The sequence below is a fragment of the Pollachius pollachius genome, assembly GCF_949987615.1.
Source record: "Pollachius pollachius genome assembly, chromosome: 3".
NCBI classification, from domain to species: Eukaryota; Metazoa; Chordata; class Actinopteri; order Gadiformes; family Gadidae; genus Pollachius; species Pollachius pollachius.
This window is the reverse complement of record NC_136936.1, coordinates 50555095-50572139: the sequence shown is the minus strand read 5'-3', so window position 1 is coordinate 50572139 and position 17045 is coordinate 50555095. Positions and strand designations below refer to the sequence as shown.

Sequence of the window (17045 nt, the reverse complement as noted above, 5' to 3'; positions counted from 1 at the left end):
CAGCAGACTGACCACTAACGAGCTGGAGGAAGGAGACTCAGGAGGAAGTAAGGGGTTGTGCTGTGAAAACCACCAACTAGGATCGTTTGAAGCATCAATAATTCACTGCAAAAATGGGGTTAGACAGCTTCCTTGATTAAGAAACCACCATTCCCCTGCCATACAGTCAGAGCTACTGTAACACCGCGCATTTAACACAACACTCGTGATGTCTGCATAAATAGATCTTTATTTACATCTCAGAAAAAAAAATCCATTCCTCTTAAAAATAGTCCCTATGTACATAATACATGTAGCTCTGTACATTTCAGAACAAGTATCCGAGAATGGAAGGGGGAATTTCAGGACCGCAATGCACCGACCGGATGCGGTGTTCCTTCAGAATTAATATTTTTGCTCTTTGTGAAATTCCCTGCAGATGAAAGCTTCATAAAACGTGGCCGATCAATTGTTAGCATAGCAACAGATGTTCCTTTCCTCGCCGCCGCCACGCCGACTCTAAAGGTTTTGTTGTTCCGTAACGCGGCCGCGTCTTCTCCAGGACGGCCCGGGTCACGCACCAGTCCCTGGGTGCTCATTAAAAGCGATGCGGTCGGATTTAACTGGCGTTCTGCGGGCCAGGGGGGTTCCCCCGTTGAGCAGGGGGGGGGGGGGCAGAGGGCGAAGGAGGAGGAGGAGGAGGGGCCACGTTCTGCTGGCCAGGGGGGAGGGGGGAGGAGGAGGAGGGAAGGCCCGAGGCGCTGGCCGGCGCCAGGGGGACAGTTTCTGGAGCTTTGATTGGCTTCCGGTCGGTATCAGTTGAAGCCGAACTTGAAGCTGAAGGGGCCGCCGCCGCCGCCGCCCCCGGAGCTGAAGGGGTTGAAGCCCTGGAAGCCCTGGTGGAAGTGGTGGTTCTGGTGGGCGCCCTGCTGGGTCTCCGGGTCCATGGGGTCCTCCCCCTGGTCAAACTTCGCTCTCATCTCTGGGGGAACAAACGGAGAGGAGGCGTGTGACTGCTGTAGCCCTCACGCACGCACACCCGCACGCACGCACGCACACACACGCACTCGTATGCACACGTGCACGCATGCAAGTACACGTGCACGTAAAGCCAGAGCTACCGGGAAGCAGCGAGTGCCTTGGTGGACTAGCGGTGAGCGTTCAGCCTGGCGTCAGGGTGAGGTTGTTTGCACAGGATTCGATTTCAGCCCCGGGAGGAAAACTCCGGAGGAGATTCACAGGGCTGAACAGACTTGCACTCTTCGCAACAAGTAACAGAATGTGGAGCAACAGAAAGAAACACGTTACTCATAGCGTACTTTTTTTTTTAAATAATCGTAACATTGTAACAATTATAACAAAATGTAACATTCTTTGGCCGATGAGCAAATAATAAGCAAGAATTTCTCCATCGCTTCAGAATTGTAACTATTCGGTTGCCTTTCTCTTCTTCAGATCATTACTTTAGTTTTTCAAATTCAAGACCCAACCCTGGGTCTTGAATTTGACCCAACCCCATAACAGCACTAATCGATTGATTAGTAATGTTATAAATCCTATAATAACAGTAATCCATTGATGAATCGATCAAAGAGGAGGACTGAGGGTCTGAGGCCGACAGGACGGGAACAAGACCTGGACGCTGAGGCAGCGCTGGTGTCACCGCCGGTCACATCACCCCCCTCCCAGCCCCTCCAGACAGCCGCTGACATTCACCGCGGCGACGGCAGCGCGCCAGACAAGATGGCTATCCCCGTCTGGCCCCGAGGGACCGGACAGATATCAGAGTTAACGAGTCCTCCGTCCGGCTCCGACGGGGGGGGGGGGATCCAAACACACACTGCTCAGAATAACTCCATCAGATTCATTAGATGACTAATTAAGTTATTTAATCCGCTCCCATCGTTTGCTACACTTTCCTCGGGCGTCGCCGTTGATTTTTGAATCCAGCGGCTGAGATCCCGCCCCCCCCCCGTGCCGATTGGTTCTGGCGTTGTTGGGCCTTTTTGGGAGTGGCTGTCAACGGGCCGGAGGCCAGACTGAGACAGGAAGTGAACTCTGGGATCAGAAGGGTCCACCCCAGCCCGTTCCGGGGTACATGTCCCGGGGGGCTGTGAGCACTTCCTGTACCCTGGCCCGTACTAGGGGCCGGGGTCTGTAAGCACCTCCTTAGCCTGGCCCAGGGTGTGGGCTCTCTTACCGGGGTCTGTAAACACCTCCTTAGCCTGGGCCAGGGTGTGGGGTCTCTTACCGGGGTCTGTAAGCACCTCCTTAGCCTGGGCCAGGGTGTGGGGTCTCTTACCGGGGTCTGTAAGCACCTCCTTAGCCTGGGCCAGGGTGTGGGTTCTCTTACCGGGGTCTGTAAGCACCTCCTTAGCCTGGGCCAGGGTGTGGGTTCTCTTACCGGGGTCTGTAAGCACCTCCTTAGCCTGGGCCAGGGTGTGGGTTCTCTTACCGGGGTCTGTAAGCACCTCCTTAGCCTGGGCCAGGGTGTGGGTTCTCTTACCGGGGTCTGTAAGCACCTCCTTAGCCTGGGCCAGGGTGTGGGTTCTCTTACCGGGGTCTGTAAGCACCTCCTTAGCCTGGGCCAGGGTGTGGGTTCTCTTACCGGGGTCTGTAAGCACCTCCTTAGCCTGGGCCAGGGTGTGGGTTCTCTTACCGGGGTCTGTAAGCACCTCCTTAGCCTGGGCCAGGGTGTGGGTTCTCTTACCGGGGTCTGTAAGCACCTCCTTAGCCTGGGCCAGGGTGTGGGTTCTCTTACCGGGGTCTGTAAGCACCTCCTTAGCCTGGGCCAGGGTGTGGGCTCTCTTACCGGGGTCTGTAAGCACCTCCTTAGCCTGGGCCAGGGTGTGGGCTCTCTTACCGGGGTCTGTAAGCACCTCCTTAGCCTGGGCGATGTCGATGAACCTCTTCTCTGCCTTCTTCTTGTCTTCGGCGTCCATGAAGTTGTCGGGGTGCCACTGCTGGGCCATCTTCCTGTAGGCCTTGATGATCTCCTTCTTCTGGGCCGTCCTGAGAGGGTGAGGGGGGGTTAGTGCCGACCAGCGGGGTGGGGGCTCAAGAAGTTCAACTGAAGTCAATTTAAAGAAGTTAAAATGTCGATAAAGTACTGATAATAGTCTTCCAGTTATTGTTTCAACGTTATGCTTTTTTTGGGTTCATAAATTGGTGTTTGGCCTGTGATGGAGACATGAAAAAAACCAGAATAGAGGACATGTGGGGAGGGTGACACTACAGCAGATAACACGCCTATTGGTTCTCAGAGGCACCGTGTATTGTGACACAGTTCCTAAAAAAATATACTGATTTTTCTAATTCTTTAAATGACTGTGACAGGGATTTCTGTGGTCACATCGGCCGATCAGCCAATCACCATGACAACCAAGACCCATAGTACCGCCTAGCCTCCACCCAGGAGGAGATCCCCCCCCCCCCCCACCTCTTGACTCCCAGGATCTTGTAGTAGTCCCTCTTCTTGGACTGCTTGAGCAGCTTCTGGGCGCGCTCCAGCCCGTCCTTCACCTGCCGGTCGTTCTCGCTGTGCTTCCCGGCCTCCTCGTAGTCCCTGATGGCTGAGAGGGAACAGAGAGAGGAGGAGGATGAGGAGGAGGAGGAGGAGGAGGAGGAGGAGGAGGAGGAGCATCAAACCCACCCCCCGTACCCCTCGGTCTACCCCCCCGTCCCCGTCCCCGTCCCCCCCTCTGCTCAGACCCCCCCCTCTCCCCTCGCCTGCCAAGTTCTGCCATCCTCTTCAAGATGTGTTTACCCTGCGATGTGTACTGAAGTGTGTGTGTGAGACAAAGAAAACCACACACACACACACACACACACACACACACACAGCGCAGCAGCATCCGCCCGGGACGCCGTCGCCAATGTGTTCTGACAGCTTAAAAGCCTGCGCGAGACCCCCCCCCCCCCTCCCTTCCCCCCCGCCGGGCGGCGTCACGCCCACACCTCATAATGTGTGTTAATGACGGCTCCGTGTTTTGTTTTGCAGCTCCTGCAGTTAAGCGTTTGATCGGCAGCCCGGGGAGGCGGGCTCTAAACCCTCTGAGGAGACGCATCGACCCCATTGGTTAGTCTGGTCGTGTGTCTACGGGGGCGATCAGGTCACCCCCCCCCCCCCCCCCCCCCCCCCCCCGAGAGAGGGTTGGGGAAACAATACCAACACCCTGGTATGACCTAGACACACCCTGGTCCAAACAGCGGTCTGACCTAGCCCAGAGTGGTCTGACCTAGCCCAGAGTGGTCTGACCTAGCCCAGTGCGGTCTGACCTAGCCCAGTGCCGTCTGACCTAGCCCAGTGCGGTCTGACCTAGCCCAGTGCGGTCTGACCTAGCCCAGAGCGGTCTGACCTAGCCCAGTGCGGTCTGACCTAGCCCAGAGCGGTGTGACCTAGCCCAGAGCGATCTGACCTAGCCCAGAGTGGTATGACCTAGCCCAGTGCGGTCTGACCTAGCCCAGTGCGGTCTGACCTAGCCCAGAGTGGTGTGACCTAGCCCAGACATCAGCTCCAGCGTCACATTAATATGAGCAAATGATAAGAAAGGAATGACTTGGCGAGCGCAGTCATAAGACGAGGATTCGATGAGGGTGACATAAATCACCGTGGCAACAGAGAAACGACAGAAAAAAACGAGTTGGGGGGGGAAAAGATGCACACTGCACATTACCTTCCAGCAATGTGGTGCATTCCTGCACACATTCCAGTTCTAATAATTCATAATGTCGGCGGCACCTCATTTAATACACGATAAATCAACGCAAACAACAAGGTCAATCCCAAATATGTCCTGAAATGCACCTTCTAGATCCATATTTTTAGGAAGAATCCTTTATATCTTCTGGATAATGAATCATCTCCCATTTAAATAAAAAAAGAACAAATTCTTAATTAAATCGTGCAAGGGGAGACGATCCATCTGCTCTTTTTCTGAACACTGGCAGCTCCCTCCATTCGTTATAAAAGAACATCATTCGTTTTATTCTTGTGTTCAGCAGGAACCATCATGAGGCAGAACGACGGAGAAAACAGATCTGAATTCTTAACCTTGGGCCGAGCGAGCGAGAAAGAGAGAGAGGCTGCCAAGGACTGGCTGTTTGTTTGATGAATGAGCATCTGTGCTTAACTGGTAGCTGCGAGGCAGGGCAGCTGTAGATCACCCAGGATGTGCTTACTTTAAACCCAATTGATTCCTGCCGGGGCTGTTCTGAGCTCCCTGTTTCCGTTCTCCTCCCCTCTGCAGACCGGCCTGTACACCAGCCCGCTGAAAGCCTCTCCCAAAAAATGTAAAACGATAGGATCAATCAGAGCGCAGGGGAGGGACTTCCAGCTTGTGATGAAGCAATGGCCGCAAAATCGAAACCGTTTCGTATGAGAAAAAGCAAAGTACGACAACAGACGGAGAGAAAGGTCCAACAAAGGCTTTTTCTCCATCCAGCCGGATTTGGGGAGAGCAAAGAGCGTCACTTGGCACTTTAGTTTTCCGAACAGCGTTTTCTTAAACGCAAACGTGTGTATTGGGATGGTCTCACAAGGCTAGGGGAACACAATGATACAAAAAAACAGGGTTGTTGTGGCAACAACAGTTTAAACGTTGGTAGAGACAGCTGTGGAGCACTTTAGTTGTATTCATGGGTAAAGTTCTGCTTGGGTCGCTGTCCCGATGCAGAAATCGGTGACCCTGAGTAAATGCGCTCATAAGGGGCGTTTTTCCCCTTATACCAAAAGCAGCTGGTCCAATCTCACCGTGTCCCCGCACCCCCACCAAGGCCACCATCAGTCCTGGTTTGCCGTTGGGAATACAGTCAGCGAACCCAGCGGAATCACCATCTTTTACTCTTAAAACCACGGAAGGTCTGCAGGCTCAGAACTGAAGAAAGAGGCTGGCAGTGAGATTCTGTTGGTTTTAGAACCTCTGGTTTTAGAACCTCTAGTTTTTAGACCCGGAGAACCGCTGTCTCTGATTGGATGCGCTTTGAGAGGTCAAAGTTGACATTGCTTAAAAGGTGACATAATACACCGCCAGGTGTGAGTGTGGTGTGATTAGCCGTTACGAGCCCTTTTGTCCACCTAGATGTGTGCTGGATATATCAGTCTGCCTACCCAGTGGACTGTCATACATCTATCTATCTATCCGTCATGCATCTATCTATCTATCCGTTATGCATCTAGGTGGACACGCCCACTTGTGATGTGAGATCAGACACACCTGTTATGTGTAATATGTCACCTTTAAAATTTGATTTTAGTGCCAAGGTGGACCCCAGGTCGCGCTCCAACGCTGACCTCTTGAGGAGGAGGAAGAGGTCCAGACTGGCTCCTACCTTCTTCGTACTGCTCGTCCTGGATGTAGGCCTCGGCTCGGTCCTTCAGCGCGGCCGCATTCTCCGGCTCCGCCTCCAGGACCTCGCTGCACACGGCGATGGCTCGGCCGGGTTGCTGTGCCTGAGAGACATAGATCATACAGGCATGTGTTCCCTCTCTCCCCCTCCAATAGCAATACAGGCAATCTAGATGGAGGTTCATACACAGGCACTCACACACAGACGCCCTCTCAGACACACACACACACACACACGTCAATAAATAGGACATTGTTTCACTGGACATCGTTAAATTCTTCTTCTGGTAAAAATCCGGGGAAAGACATCCCTTCCAGAGCGTAAACGTGTCCGTCCCGCCCCGTCCTGCCGTGGCCGTGTACCCCCGCTGATGTGACGGGACGTCTCATGCGTTTTATTCAGTGTGAAACGGCGGCTAAAAATAGGATTCTCCGGGAAGCCGGGACACTACTCTGTGTTGTGACTCTGGCAGCGAGAAAAACAATGTGTGGGACTTTTCCAGAGAGTAATTGAGGGAATAGCAGCGTTCCTTCTCCCTGTGCGGTGGGATCCAGCCGTGGCGCTTTGTGCCGGCGTGCAGCGGACCGGATCTGGGACCGCGGCCGGAGGGACGGTTACAATGAGGACCGCTCTTTAGAAACACCGGAGGAATCTCCATCAAAAACCAACTCTAAAAAGGCCTTCAACGGAGTCGGACTCCATTGGACATTGCAAATGTTTTAGTCAATAATTAATGTACTTCACAATCGCACTTAGTATTGAACTTGTATTTTGTCTTGTGGTTTATGTTGCAACCGTGTACTGCTGTCAATCTTGGCTAGGTCTCTCTTGTAGACTAGATGTTAACCTCACTGAGACTATCCTGGTTAAATAAAGGACCAGATAATAACTCAACATGAACCCAACACACAAACGGACCGATGAAAGCCTTCATCGTACCAACAAACACTTCGTAGGACGCCCGTTGCATCGCCAGACTTGCGGGATGGCAGCCACTCAAAACGTGTTGTGTATCTACGTCAGGGCTGGGGTAGGGGTAGCATCTGTGGGTCGGTGGGTCGGTCGAGGGGGAGGTCGAGGTCCTACCTGTGCCAGGGCGTGGCAGATGCGCTCCTTGGCGTTGTGGGAGAACTGCGGTACGTTAGGCTCCGTCTCCATCACCGCCTCGTACTTAGTCACCGCCTCTTCATACCTGGAGGTCAGGGAGACAGACGGAGAGATTACACCACCTAACCCCCAACACACACCCCATTACCACCTAACACACACCCCATTACCACCTAACACACACCCCATTACCACCTAACACACACCCCATTACCCCCTAACACACACCCCATTACCACCTAACACACACCCCATTACCCCCCAACACACACCCCATTACCCCCTAACACACACCCCATTACCCCCCAACACACACCCCATTACCCCCTAACAAACACCCCATTACCCCCTAACACACACCCCATTACCCCCTAACACACACCCCATTACCACCTCACACACACCCCATTACCACCTCACACACACCCCATTACCCCCTAACACACACCCCATTACCACCTAACACACACCCCATTACCACCTAACACACACCCCATTACCACCTAACACACACCCCATTACCCCCTAACACACACCCCATTACCACCTAACACACACCCCATTACCCCCCAACACACACCCCATTACCCCCTAACACACACCCCATTACCCCCCAACACACACCCCATTACCCCCTAACAAACACCCCATTACCCCCTAACACACACCCCATTACCCCCTAACACACACCCCATTACCACCTCACACACACCCCATTACCACCTCACACACACCCCATTACCACCTAACACACACCCCATTACCACCTAACCCCACACCCCATTACCCCCTAACACACACCCCATTACCCCCTAACACACACCCCATTACCCCCTAACACACACCCCATTACCCCCTAACACACACCCCATTACCCCCTAACACACACCCCATTACCCCCTAACACACACCCCATTACCCCCTAACACACACCCCATTACCCCCTAACACACACCCCATTACCCCCTAACACACACCCCATTACCACCTAACACACACCCCATTACCCCCTAACACACACCCCATTACCACCTAACCCCACACATGGTCGCTCACCACCTAACGCCAAAACACGCTTGTATACTGCCTAACCCCCACTCACTCACACTCTCTCTCATCACCTAACCCCCACTCACACACTGAGGCCATGGATATTTTGATAAGGATGTCTTAATCTCGACAGTTCAGAAACAATGTCACTACACAGCAGCGTCTCTCTCTCTCTCTCTCTCTCTCTCTCTCTCTCTCTCTCTCTCTCTCTCTCTCTCTCTCTCTCTCTCTCTCTCTCTCTCTCTCTCTCTCTCTCTCTCTCTCTCTCTCTCTCTCTCTCTCTCTCTATTCATTCAATAATATGCAAATGTCTTCAATCCTTATTGATTCAGTTTACAGGAACAGTGGGTGAGCCGCTGTCTGTGTGCTTACACACAGACAGGCAGGCAGACAGACAGACAGACAGAGAGAGAGACGGGTGTACCTCTCGTCCTGGATGAGCGACTCCGCAGACAGGATCTGCTTGTTGAGCTTCTTGACCTTCTTGTAGTGGGCGTAGCACTGCTTGTGGTCAGGGTCCAGCTTCAGGCACTCCCTTACCTCCCTGCCAATCACCACAGTGTAGGGATGTCCTGGTCTCAGGTGATGTTATTATGTTACAGACATGTCCCTGTCTCAGGTGATGTTATAAAGGCTATGTCCTGGTCTCAGGTGATGTTATTATGTTACAGACATGTCCCTGTCTCAGGTGATGTTATAAAGGCTATGTCCTGGTCTCAGTTGATGTTATTATGTTACAGACATGTCCCTCTCCAGGTGACGTTATAAAGGCTATGTCCTGGTCTCAGGTGATGTTATTATGTTACAGACATGTCCCTGTCTCAGGTGATGTTATAAAGGCTATGTCCTGGTCTCAGGTGATGTTATGATGTGAGGGACATGTCCATGTCTCAGGTGATGTTATAAAGGTTAGGTGAGGGACATTGCGTGGTCTCAGGTGATGTTCTAAAGGTTAGTACGTGAGGAACATGTTGTGGTCTCAGGTGATGTAATAAAGGTTATCCCATGGTGTCAGGTGATGTTCTAACGGTTATGTCCTGGTCCCAGGTAATGTTCTATAGGTTCTTACATGAGGTACATGTCCTGGTCCCAGGTGATGTTCTAAAGGTTCTATGGTGATGTTCTAAAGGTTCTTACGCGAGGGACAAGTTGTGGTCCCAGGTGATGTTCTAAAGGTTATGTCCTGGTCCCAGGTGATGTTCTAAAGGTTCTTATGCGAGGGACAAGTTGTGGTCTCCCAGGGGATGTTCTAAAGGATCTTACGTGAGGGACATCTCGTGGTCTCCCAGGTGGTAGTAGATGATGCTGAGCTGCAGGAAGGCCTTGGTGTTGTCGCTCCTCAGCTTGGAGGTGGCCTTGAGGTCGCTGATGGCCTTCCCGTTCTCCCCCATCTGGATGAAGCACTCGGCCCGCATCTCCCTGGAGCCCACGTCCCACACGCAGGTCTGGGGGGGACACGCAGACCGTCAGAGGGGCTGTCAACAGGCTCCCATTAGACATCGAAGGTGAACCAGGGACACTGAAACCGGTTCAGCTCGAGACCATCTCAGTGCGGCCGTGTCGAGACCCGTCCGCACACTGAGAGAACTCACGTTTTCTCTGTGTTCACACTCACACACACCAACTGGATCAACAATCATTTTACAAACCCTGCTCTAAACCAGCCTCACAATGGGCGAAACCCAGTTCACAATATTCCCCGTTAGTGGGTGAATCCATCCGACATGTGGTACATAAATACAACTTTAAAAAGTGAGGTGTACAAAATCATATCCAATCATCAAGAGGAGGGAAAACCAGCAGAAAAGATGCATCAGTGTCCCCCTTTTCATCTTCAAGTGACTTTGAATCCTCCTGCGATTGACATTTCTCAATCGAGATAATGTGCGAGCCACACATACACACACACACACACACACACACACACACCTCGATGATGGTGTCCAGCATGGCGGCGGCGGCCGGGTAGTCCTTGGCGCTGAAGGCGGCGTGCGCCTGGGCCAGGAGCCGCTGGACCTCGTCCGCTCTGATCAGCTGGCCGTGGGCCTCCGTCTGCTCCTGGGCCGTCGGGTGCGAGTTGAGCTGCAAGAGGGACGGCTTTTAGGAAGGGTGTGTGTCTTTACGACAGGAACAGGAAGACTCTGCCTTACACGCCTTGTTCACAGTACATGCGTCCGTCGACGGATGACCGAGGGCGTGTCTGACGTATGGGGGACTAGTCTCTGTAGACGCATACCGCAGCCAATCAAATCGCTTCCCGCTAACAAAGCCGATGTGTGGATATAAATACAAAAGATGACACAAACAACAGGTGACTTAAAGCAATCCTATCGATTCCACATTTCTTTAAAAGAATATAACGGCCGGATTTTTCCTGCTTCTTATTGCAAAATGGATCCAGAAGTCGCGTGGAGTGTATTTGCATAACCGCGATCTGATCGGCCGACGGATCCGTCGCTGGCTGAAAAGTTGAAAAATTCTAAACTTTTTGACGCAGGCCACGAGCCCACAGAACGGACGGACCCACAATGCATTTGGAGAGCGCCCCACGCAAAGTCAATAAGATCCGTGGACGGACGTGTACAGTGTGAACGCGGCGATTGTAAGAGAGAGTGAGTGGATGACATGCAGCACGGGTCGGATTCAAACCCACGACATCACGAGGTGTACGCGGTTCCGGGCCGAGCAGGGTTTAGCCCCTGAGCCTCCATTAGGGAGAGAGGCTGTGTTTCATGTCACCAGCGGCCGGGGCGAGAGTGGATCCATTTGTGCCGTGAGAGGTTTTGAAAACAAGGCAGACAAAGACACAGAGAGGAGGGAGCCGGTGTTCAGAGCGAGGGGGTGATCCGCGATCGCGTTCTCCTGCCTGTACTCGACTCCATCGGGGTCGTGGGACGAAGGCGCCACGCCGACTCTGAAACCTCTAAAAGGGGGAGCCAATCCCTTCAGCAGCAGCTTACAGCACCACAACCACAGCCGTAATAAAGGTCAGCGTATTCACAGGAGCCATCTCTGCTAACGGCCTTCTAGATCTGTTTCTTTAAGACATAGAGCCGGCCGCGCTGTACGTGTTCCTTCCAGCCGGGCCAGCGGAGGGGGAGCAGTGGATCAAACGTGATGCGTCACAAGGCGTGGATGTTTTGGGGACCGCTGATCAGCCCGAAGCCCCCTGCTGCTGCGCCCCCGGACACCGTACCCAGGAAATATGGCAGCGAAAGAAGCCGCGAGGAGAGATCGCTATCGGCCAGTCTTGTGGGCCATTGGCAGACGGTTGATTTGAATACTAAAGTTTTCTCACACTCTCTCTCACACACACACACACACACACACACACACACACACGCACACACACACCCCGCTAACCGCTTATAGCGTGACCTGCAGGTGGGGGAGAATGAGAAGGTTAAGCGTGTGTCAGCGCGTTCTTCCCTCTAAACCCGCTGGAGCTGAGCCGCTGAACACCTTTCAATGGCTCCTTTCTGCTGTGTGTCGTTCGAACGCCAGTCATTCAGTGTGTTCGGTGGCGTTGGCGGCCTTGCGTTGGCAGCAGCGCGTCGGCGCGGACGCAGACTGAATCACTAAGTTAGAGCGGAGCACTAAGTCAAGGCGCTCCCTTTGAGGGAGACACTCGGAGTGGAGGGGAAGCATTAGGATGACATCAGCGGGGGAGTTATGGTGGAGAGCTGGCCTCTGCTGACCAACTGCATGCCTGGGAGTTGCAGAAACCGTAATAATGAAGGGCCATCAAAGAGACTGCAAGACGTGAAGGATTCGGACTACAAAGATTGGAGCAGGGTTATATCTGGGCTTTAAAGAAATTATATGGAGTACTTCCCATTTTTTATGAGGATTTACACCAAGAACCGTACACTTTGGTTTGACTTTGCCCCAGTTAAGAGCAATGTTCCTGATTCTCAATACCCTGAAACTAATAATCAAAGCAAATATTCAGTTATTCTAATTAGTTCAAAGCCCTTGTCTATACAGAATTTGTATTAACAAACCCTCCACATTCAAGTTGGGACCCATGAGAAATCGATAAGATAAAGATTTACCCAACACCAGAACACTCCTACAGTCCAACAGTGACACCTCCTGGAGAGCGGTAGTACCACGCTGACAACAAGAAACGCCTCACTCTGTGTGCTCATGTTGACACGGATTGACCCTCACGTCCCCCAACACTCACCACTCTCTTAAAGTCGCTCTCGGCCTCGTCCAGGTTGCCCTGTTTCAGCAGCAGGTTCCCTCTCTGCAGCCTGGCCTGGTGGAGACGACAACAACACACAGTCCAGCACATTTTAGCATAGATCACAGCTGACATCCTCCCCAGTTTTCCCAGTGTTTGGATTACCCAACGTTAGGCCGGTGTGTGAACTCCCTCTGGTAGGACAGCAGAGACCCGACGCAGGCCAGATGAGTGCGGTTCTTAAAATATTCCCGTGACCCACTAAGTTTAGTGGGTCACCGCCTCTCTCTGTGTGATGCACATTAGAGTTGGGAATGGAGAGCTGTGCGCGACTTTTAGGTGAAATGTGATTGGAAATTATAAAGAGAGAGAAAAAAACGCATAAAAAACACAACCACGGATCAACCTTGATTGAACTCATAATGAAGAGATAACAAACTGATAATACGCCGATGGCTAAAGATTAAGGCGCGCCACGTTGCCACATTGCCCAAAGCCCTTCTCACTAAGGATACTCCCACACTCGCTCAGGGTGAACTCTGACCACCTCATCATTTGAATAAACCGGTCGGGCTGAGCCGGATTCAAATAACCTTCCACACCGTCGGACTCACCGATGTGAAGTCGGGCTTCAGCTCGATGACCCTGGTGAGGTCCGGCAGAGCGGACTTGGACTTGCCCATGGCCAGGTACACCGTGGCTCTCCTGTAGAACGACATGTAGTTCTGTGGATCTCCGTCTATGGGGGTCAGACGTACATCAGAACGTGCATTCATAAATACACTTTAGGAAGTTGCCTGAGACTAAAACCTATTTTTTCCGAGCGAGGACTAGTCAAGATAGTGCAGCAGTATAAGGTCACAAGCTTACGTTCGGTGGACGTTTTATTCCAAAGCGTCTTACAGTACTGTGAATACATACATGATTGGCCTCAGTAGAATCAAACCCTCAGCCATAGAAATGTGAATGCCCTGCTCTCTAGGTTAAGATACACAGGACCACATACACACAGAGGCATGCATCCATATAGGGCTTTTACACCGCAACATCACATTGCAATGACCATTTCCATTTTGGAAGCATAGGAGCATTGGGTTAATGTTATGGGTTAATGTTGTGCAATAATCTGTTATTTAGGGGACACTTAATGTTTAAACTAGCATTTCCAGTACAATCTTCATCTAAGACATGGCACAACCAAGCTTTCACTAGCCCATGTTACAGTTTATTAATCTTTACACAGGATGTAACAGTCTGACAATTCTCTGGAGTCCTATCAATATGTATGAGTATCGCCCAGACATGCATTCTGCTGTACCGAGCCCTATTAAAGTGTTCATAACAGGTGAGGGGGGCATGTTGTCCCTTACCGACAGCAGCGTGGAAGTGGGAGAGAGCGTCAGCCAGCTGTCCGGCCGCCAGGAGCTTCTTCCCCATCGCCAGGTGACTCTCCACACTCCCATCCGTGTCACAGTTCACTCCTAGGGGACAAACAGCAGTGAGAAGCAGGGTCCGATGCAGAGGATCCCTTGTGGTCCACCCTTGGCCTCAGAGCTCCTAATCCTCGACCGACCACTGAACAACAACACAACAGCAGCGGAAAGTGGAAGTCTGCCTGCGTTTAATGTTCCACCCGGCTACCTCAGGTCCTCTTCAGTAAGTCCGTGTTCCGTATCTACCTAGTAATAAGCAGAACACGTCGAGAAGCTCGTCCTGGACAAGAGACTATGCTCTCAAAACCAAGAAGCAGAAGCATTTTTCCCTGCTGGCAGAAACCCTGACAAGCGAGCTAGCTGGAGTTAGCCGGAGTTAGCCTGAGTTAGCTCGCCTCCTGATGCTCCCCGAGTTCAGACAGGACGGTCTGAAACACAGGGCCCGCGGTCCAAACCCCGAACACACAAAGTGTCACTTCCCAAACGGGCCAAGGCGGAGAGGGGTCACCGGAGAACCGAGCTTCACCTACCTTCGTAGCGGAGGTCGATCAGCACCAGAGCGTAGGGGATGTAGGTCAGGATGTGCTGCATACAGCTCATGGAGACCATGGTTCAGGATCTTCTTCCTCCTCCTCCTCCTCCTCCTCTTCGTCTTCTTTAATCACAGCTTTCACCTTGTTGAACGGGGGTTAGGAACGATCCTGACAGGGACACGGGGTGACAGCTACAGCGGTTTGAAGTAGCACCCACTTCCCTGTGAAAGACATTGGAGACCCGACACAATGCGCACGGCCGGTCGTGGGGGGCGCTGATTGGCTTAACGGTCGAGAGGCCCCGCCCACCAGGCCTGGATCAACGGAGAGGGGCCACGACAGCCCTGTCAGAGCTAGGGCCACATCACTGTGGTTGTTCAATGCAAATTAACTTGAATAAACAAAGAGAGTTTCCTCCACAGGGGACTCGAGGGAAAGTGAATAAGAATCACTACCGGAAAAGACAGCTGTGTAAGTATGATGTAATATGTCCTCATTGTGTATTCTACACATGGCATTCTTTTATTAGCAGCAGGATCGAAGTAGGCTTTACACAATGGGTACCATACATAAGAACAAACACCATCCATAATAATAGTAACATTCTTTATTATTTACTTGACTTTTATTCGCCAATATCTAAAAACAGAGCAGGATATATACAAAAAATACACAGGCGAAGGAATACAATCTAAAACAAAGTGTAACATCCCTTTAACACCGTGTTCCGCTCCTGGTCACACATAGGCGTTGGAGGAGTACGTCTTGCTGCTCCTGGTAACAGAAGAGGCTTTGCTGGCCCTGCCTCCATCACTGCTACCCCGGGAGGTCTTCCCCCCCAGGTCCCCCGCTGAGCCTATAGACGAGATGTAGGTCCCCTTGCCCGAGATAGCTCTGTAGTCCTCAGGGAAGCTGTAGTTAGGGACACCTTTGGCCTTGGAGCTGTATGGGGGTGTAGTTGGTGTTAGGAATACCGTTCTGGGCTGAATGAAACCTTTATTTATCCAGGTTGAATACACTGAGATAAGAGGGGGGGGTACGATTGAGGCAAAGTTTTAGGTAATGCTTCAGTCCTCGTTAGTGTAAGGTAAGGGGAGATAGAGCAGACACCTTTGCAGATATTGTATAACACTTTGGAAATAGTATCTGACCAGCGACTAAACAATAACACGAGTGAGGTGAAGGGACTGCTAACTATTCCTCAGGTGGAATAAAACAAAGAAAGATTAAAGAACAGTTTAAGTCTAAAGGACGTGTAGACACCAGAAGATATGTGCCCTTGTAATCTGAACTTTAGAAATACTTGAGCAACTGTGTACACTTATAACCTGCCAGCTCGTAACGCTGATAACATTAACTAGTCTACGGGTTGAACTGCAAAAATAAACAGTGAGAGAAGCAATGTGCTCGACTGTGGGCCTTCACTGTACCTCGACTGGCATCCTTCCATCCCAGAGAAGATGCTGATCAGCAGACCCCCGACGACCAATAGGGTGGAGCCTGCCCAGCCGATGAACACGCCCACTCCGATCTCAAACCTGCAGGTGGGTTGTACCAGCGGGCCGAGGTGTTAAACATTCAGCACACACCCGTTGCACCTTTTTAAAACGACAACGTGTCGACCACGATGACTAAGGCAGTCTGTTTGATGCCTGGTATCGTTATCATTTATACAAACAGATGAGAACAGAAGCTACCGGGTGATAGAGTAGAGTAGCTCTCTGCTAACCCATAGCTAAGGGGCTGATAGCCACTGATAGCTGCCATTCAATCAAGGGATGGCGTTCAAACGGACGCATTTATCACATACTTTTGAGCTCTGAAGTTCTGGTCTTGGAATTCCGATCGTATTTTGTTCCCGTAGAAGGAGAACGCCACCATGGAGCACAGACCTACAGGGATAGCGTTCCGGAGCAAAAAATATTTAACCGAGATAGACGTTGTGACAGTTGACACAACGACAGCGTAATGTTTACGACAAATGAACACGAGGAACCCGGACGACATGCTGACCTGAGATGAGGAAGTTCATCCCGGCAGCGAACGTGACTCTGGCGTTGGCAATCTCGGAGCCTCCGATCTTGGTGCACTTCATCCCCACCAGGAGGAGGACGGAGCCGAAGAAGGCCAGGATGATGGAGATTATGATCAGCGCGCGGCACATGTGGATGTCCCCTGGTCAGAGGAACCGGCGTGATCTCATGTGTGCACTTTAACGTTTGATTCATCCCAAAAACACATCCCTGGTCTAGGCTGACAGATGGCACTGAGGTGCAGAGTTACCCCGGTCAACCGCCACGCAGTTTCCCTTCTCTTCTTTCCCATGAGCTATGTCAGTCAACAGAGCGAGAACAACAATAAAAACGACAACAAGGAGAATAAATATGGAGTTTTGATGAGGAATTT

The 17045-nt window shown here is 51.7% G+C and overlaps 1 protein-coding gene and 1 pseudogene across 3 annotated transcripts in view; both read right to left on the bottom strand.

Moving 5' to 3' along the window:
- Window positions 1-217: 217 nt before the first annotated feature.
- On the bottom strand, window positions 218-14882 carry dnajc3a (DnaJ (Hsp40) homolog, subfamily C, member 3a). 2 transcript variants are annotated; one of them, XM_079731168.1, is made up of 12 exons: window positions 14637-14882; window positions 14044-14154; window positions 13288-13412; window positions 12674-12748; window positions 10414-10566; window positions 9748-9929; window positions 8909-9028; window positions 7414-7519; window positions 6310-6430; window positions 3419-3551; window positions 2129-2991; window positions 218-961 (listed from the first exon to the last, which is right to left on the bottom strand). In XM_079731168.1, the coding sequence occupies exons 1-12, from the start codon at window positions 14713-14715 to the stop codon at window positions 795-797; spliced, it is 2235 nt and encodes a 744-aa protein (XP_079587294.1). In that variant the 5' UTR covers window positions 14716-14882; the 3' UTR covers window positions 218-794. The 2 variants fall into 2 exon arrangements, with proteins under 2 accessions (XP_079587294.1, XP_079587295.1); XM_079731169.1 differs by having other exon boundaries at window positions 2843-2991.
- A 355-nt stretch (window positions 14883-15237) lies between these two features.
- LOC307072022 (claudin-10-like) overlaps window positions 15238-17045 on the bottom strand; it is a 2686-nt pseudogene continuing 878 nt past the window's right edge. The window contains exons 2-5 of the transcript XR_013812798.1: window positions 16653-16814; window positions 16450-16531; window positions 16070-16177; window positions 15238-15581 (exon numbers count right to left, since the gene is read on the bottom strand). The product of XR_013812798.1 is annotated as a claudin-10-like (transcript). The remainder of the gene's footprint in view (window positions 15582-16069; window positions 16178-16449; window positions 16532-16652; window positions 16815-17045) is intronic.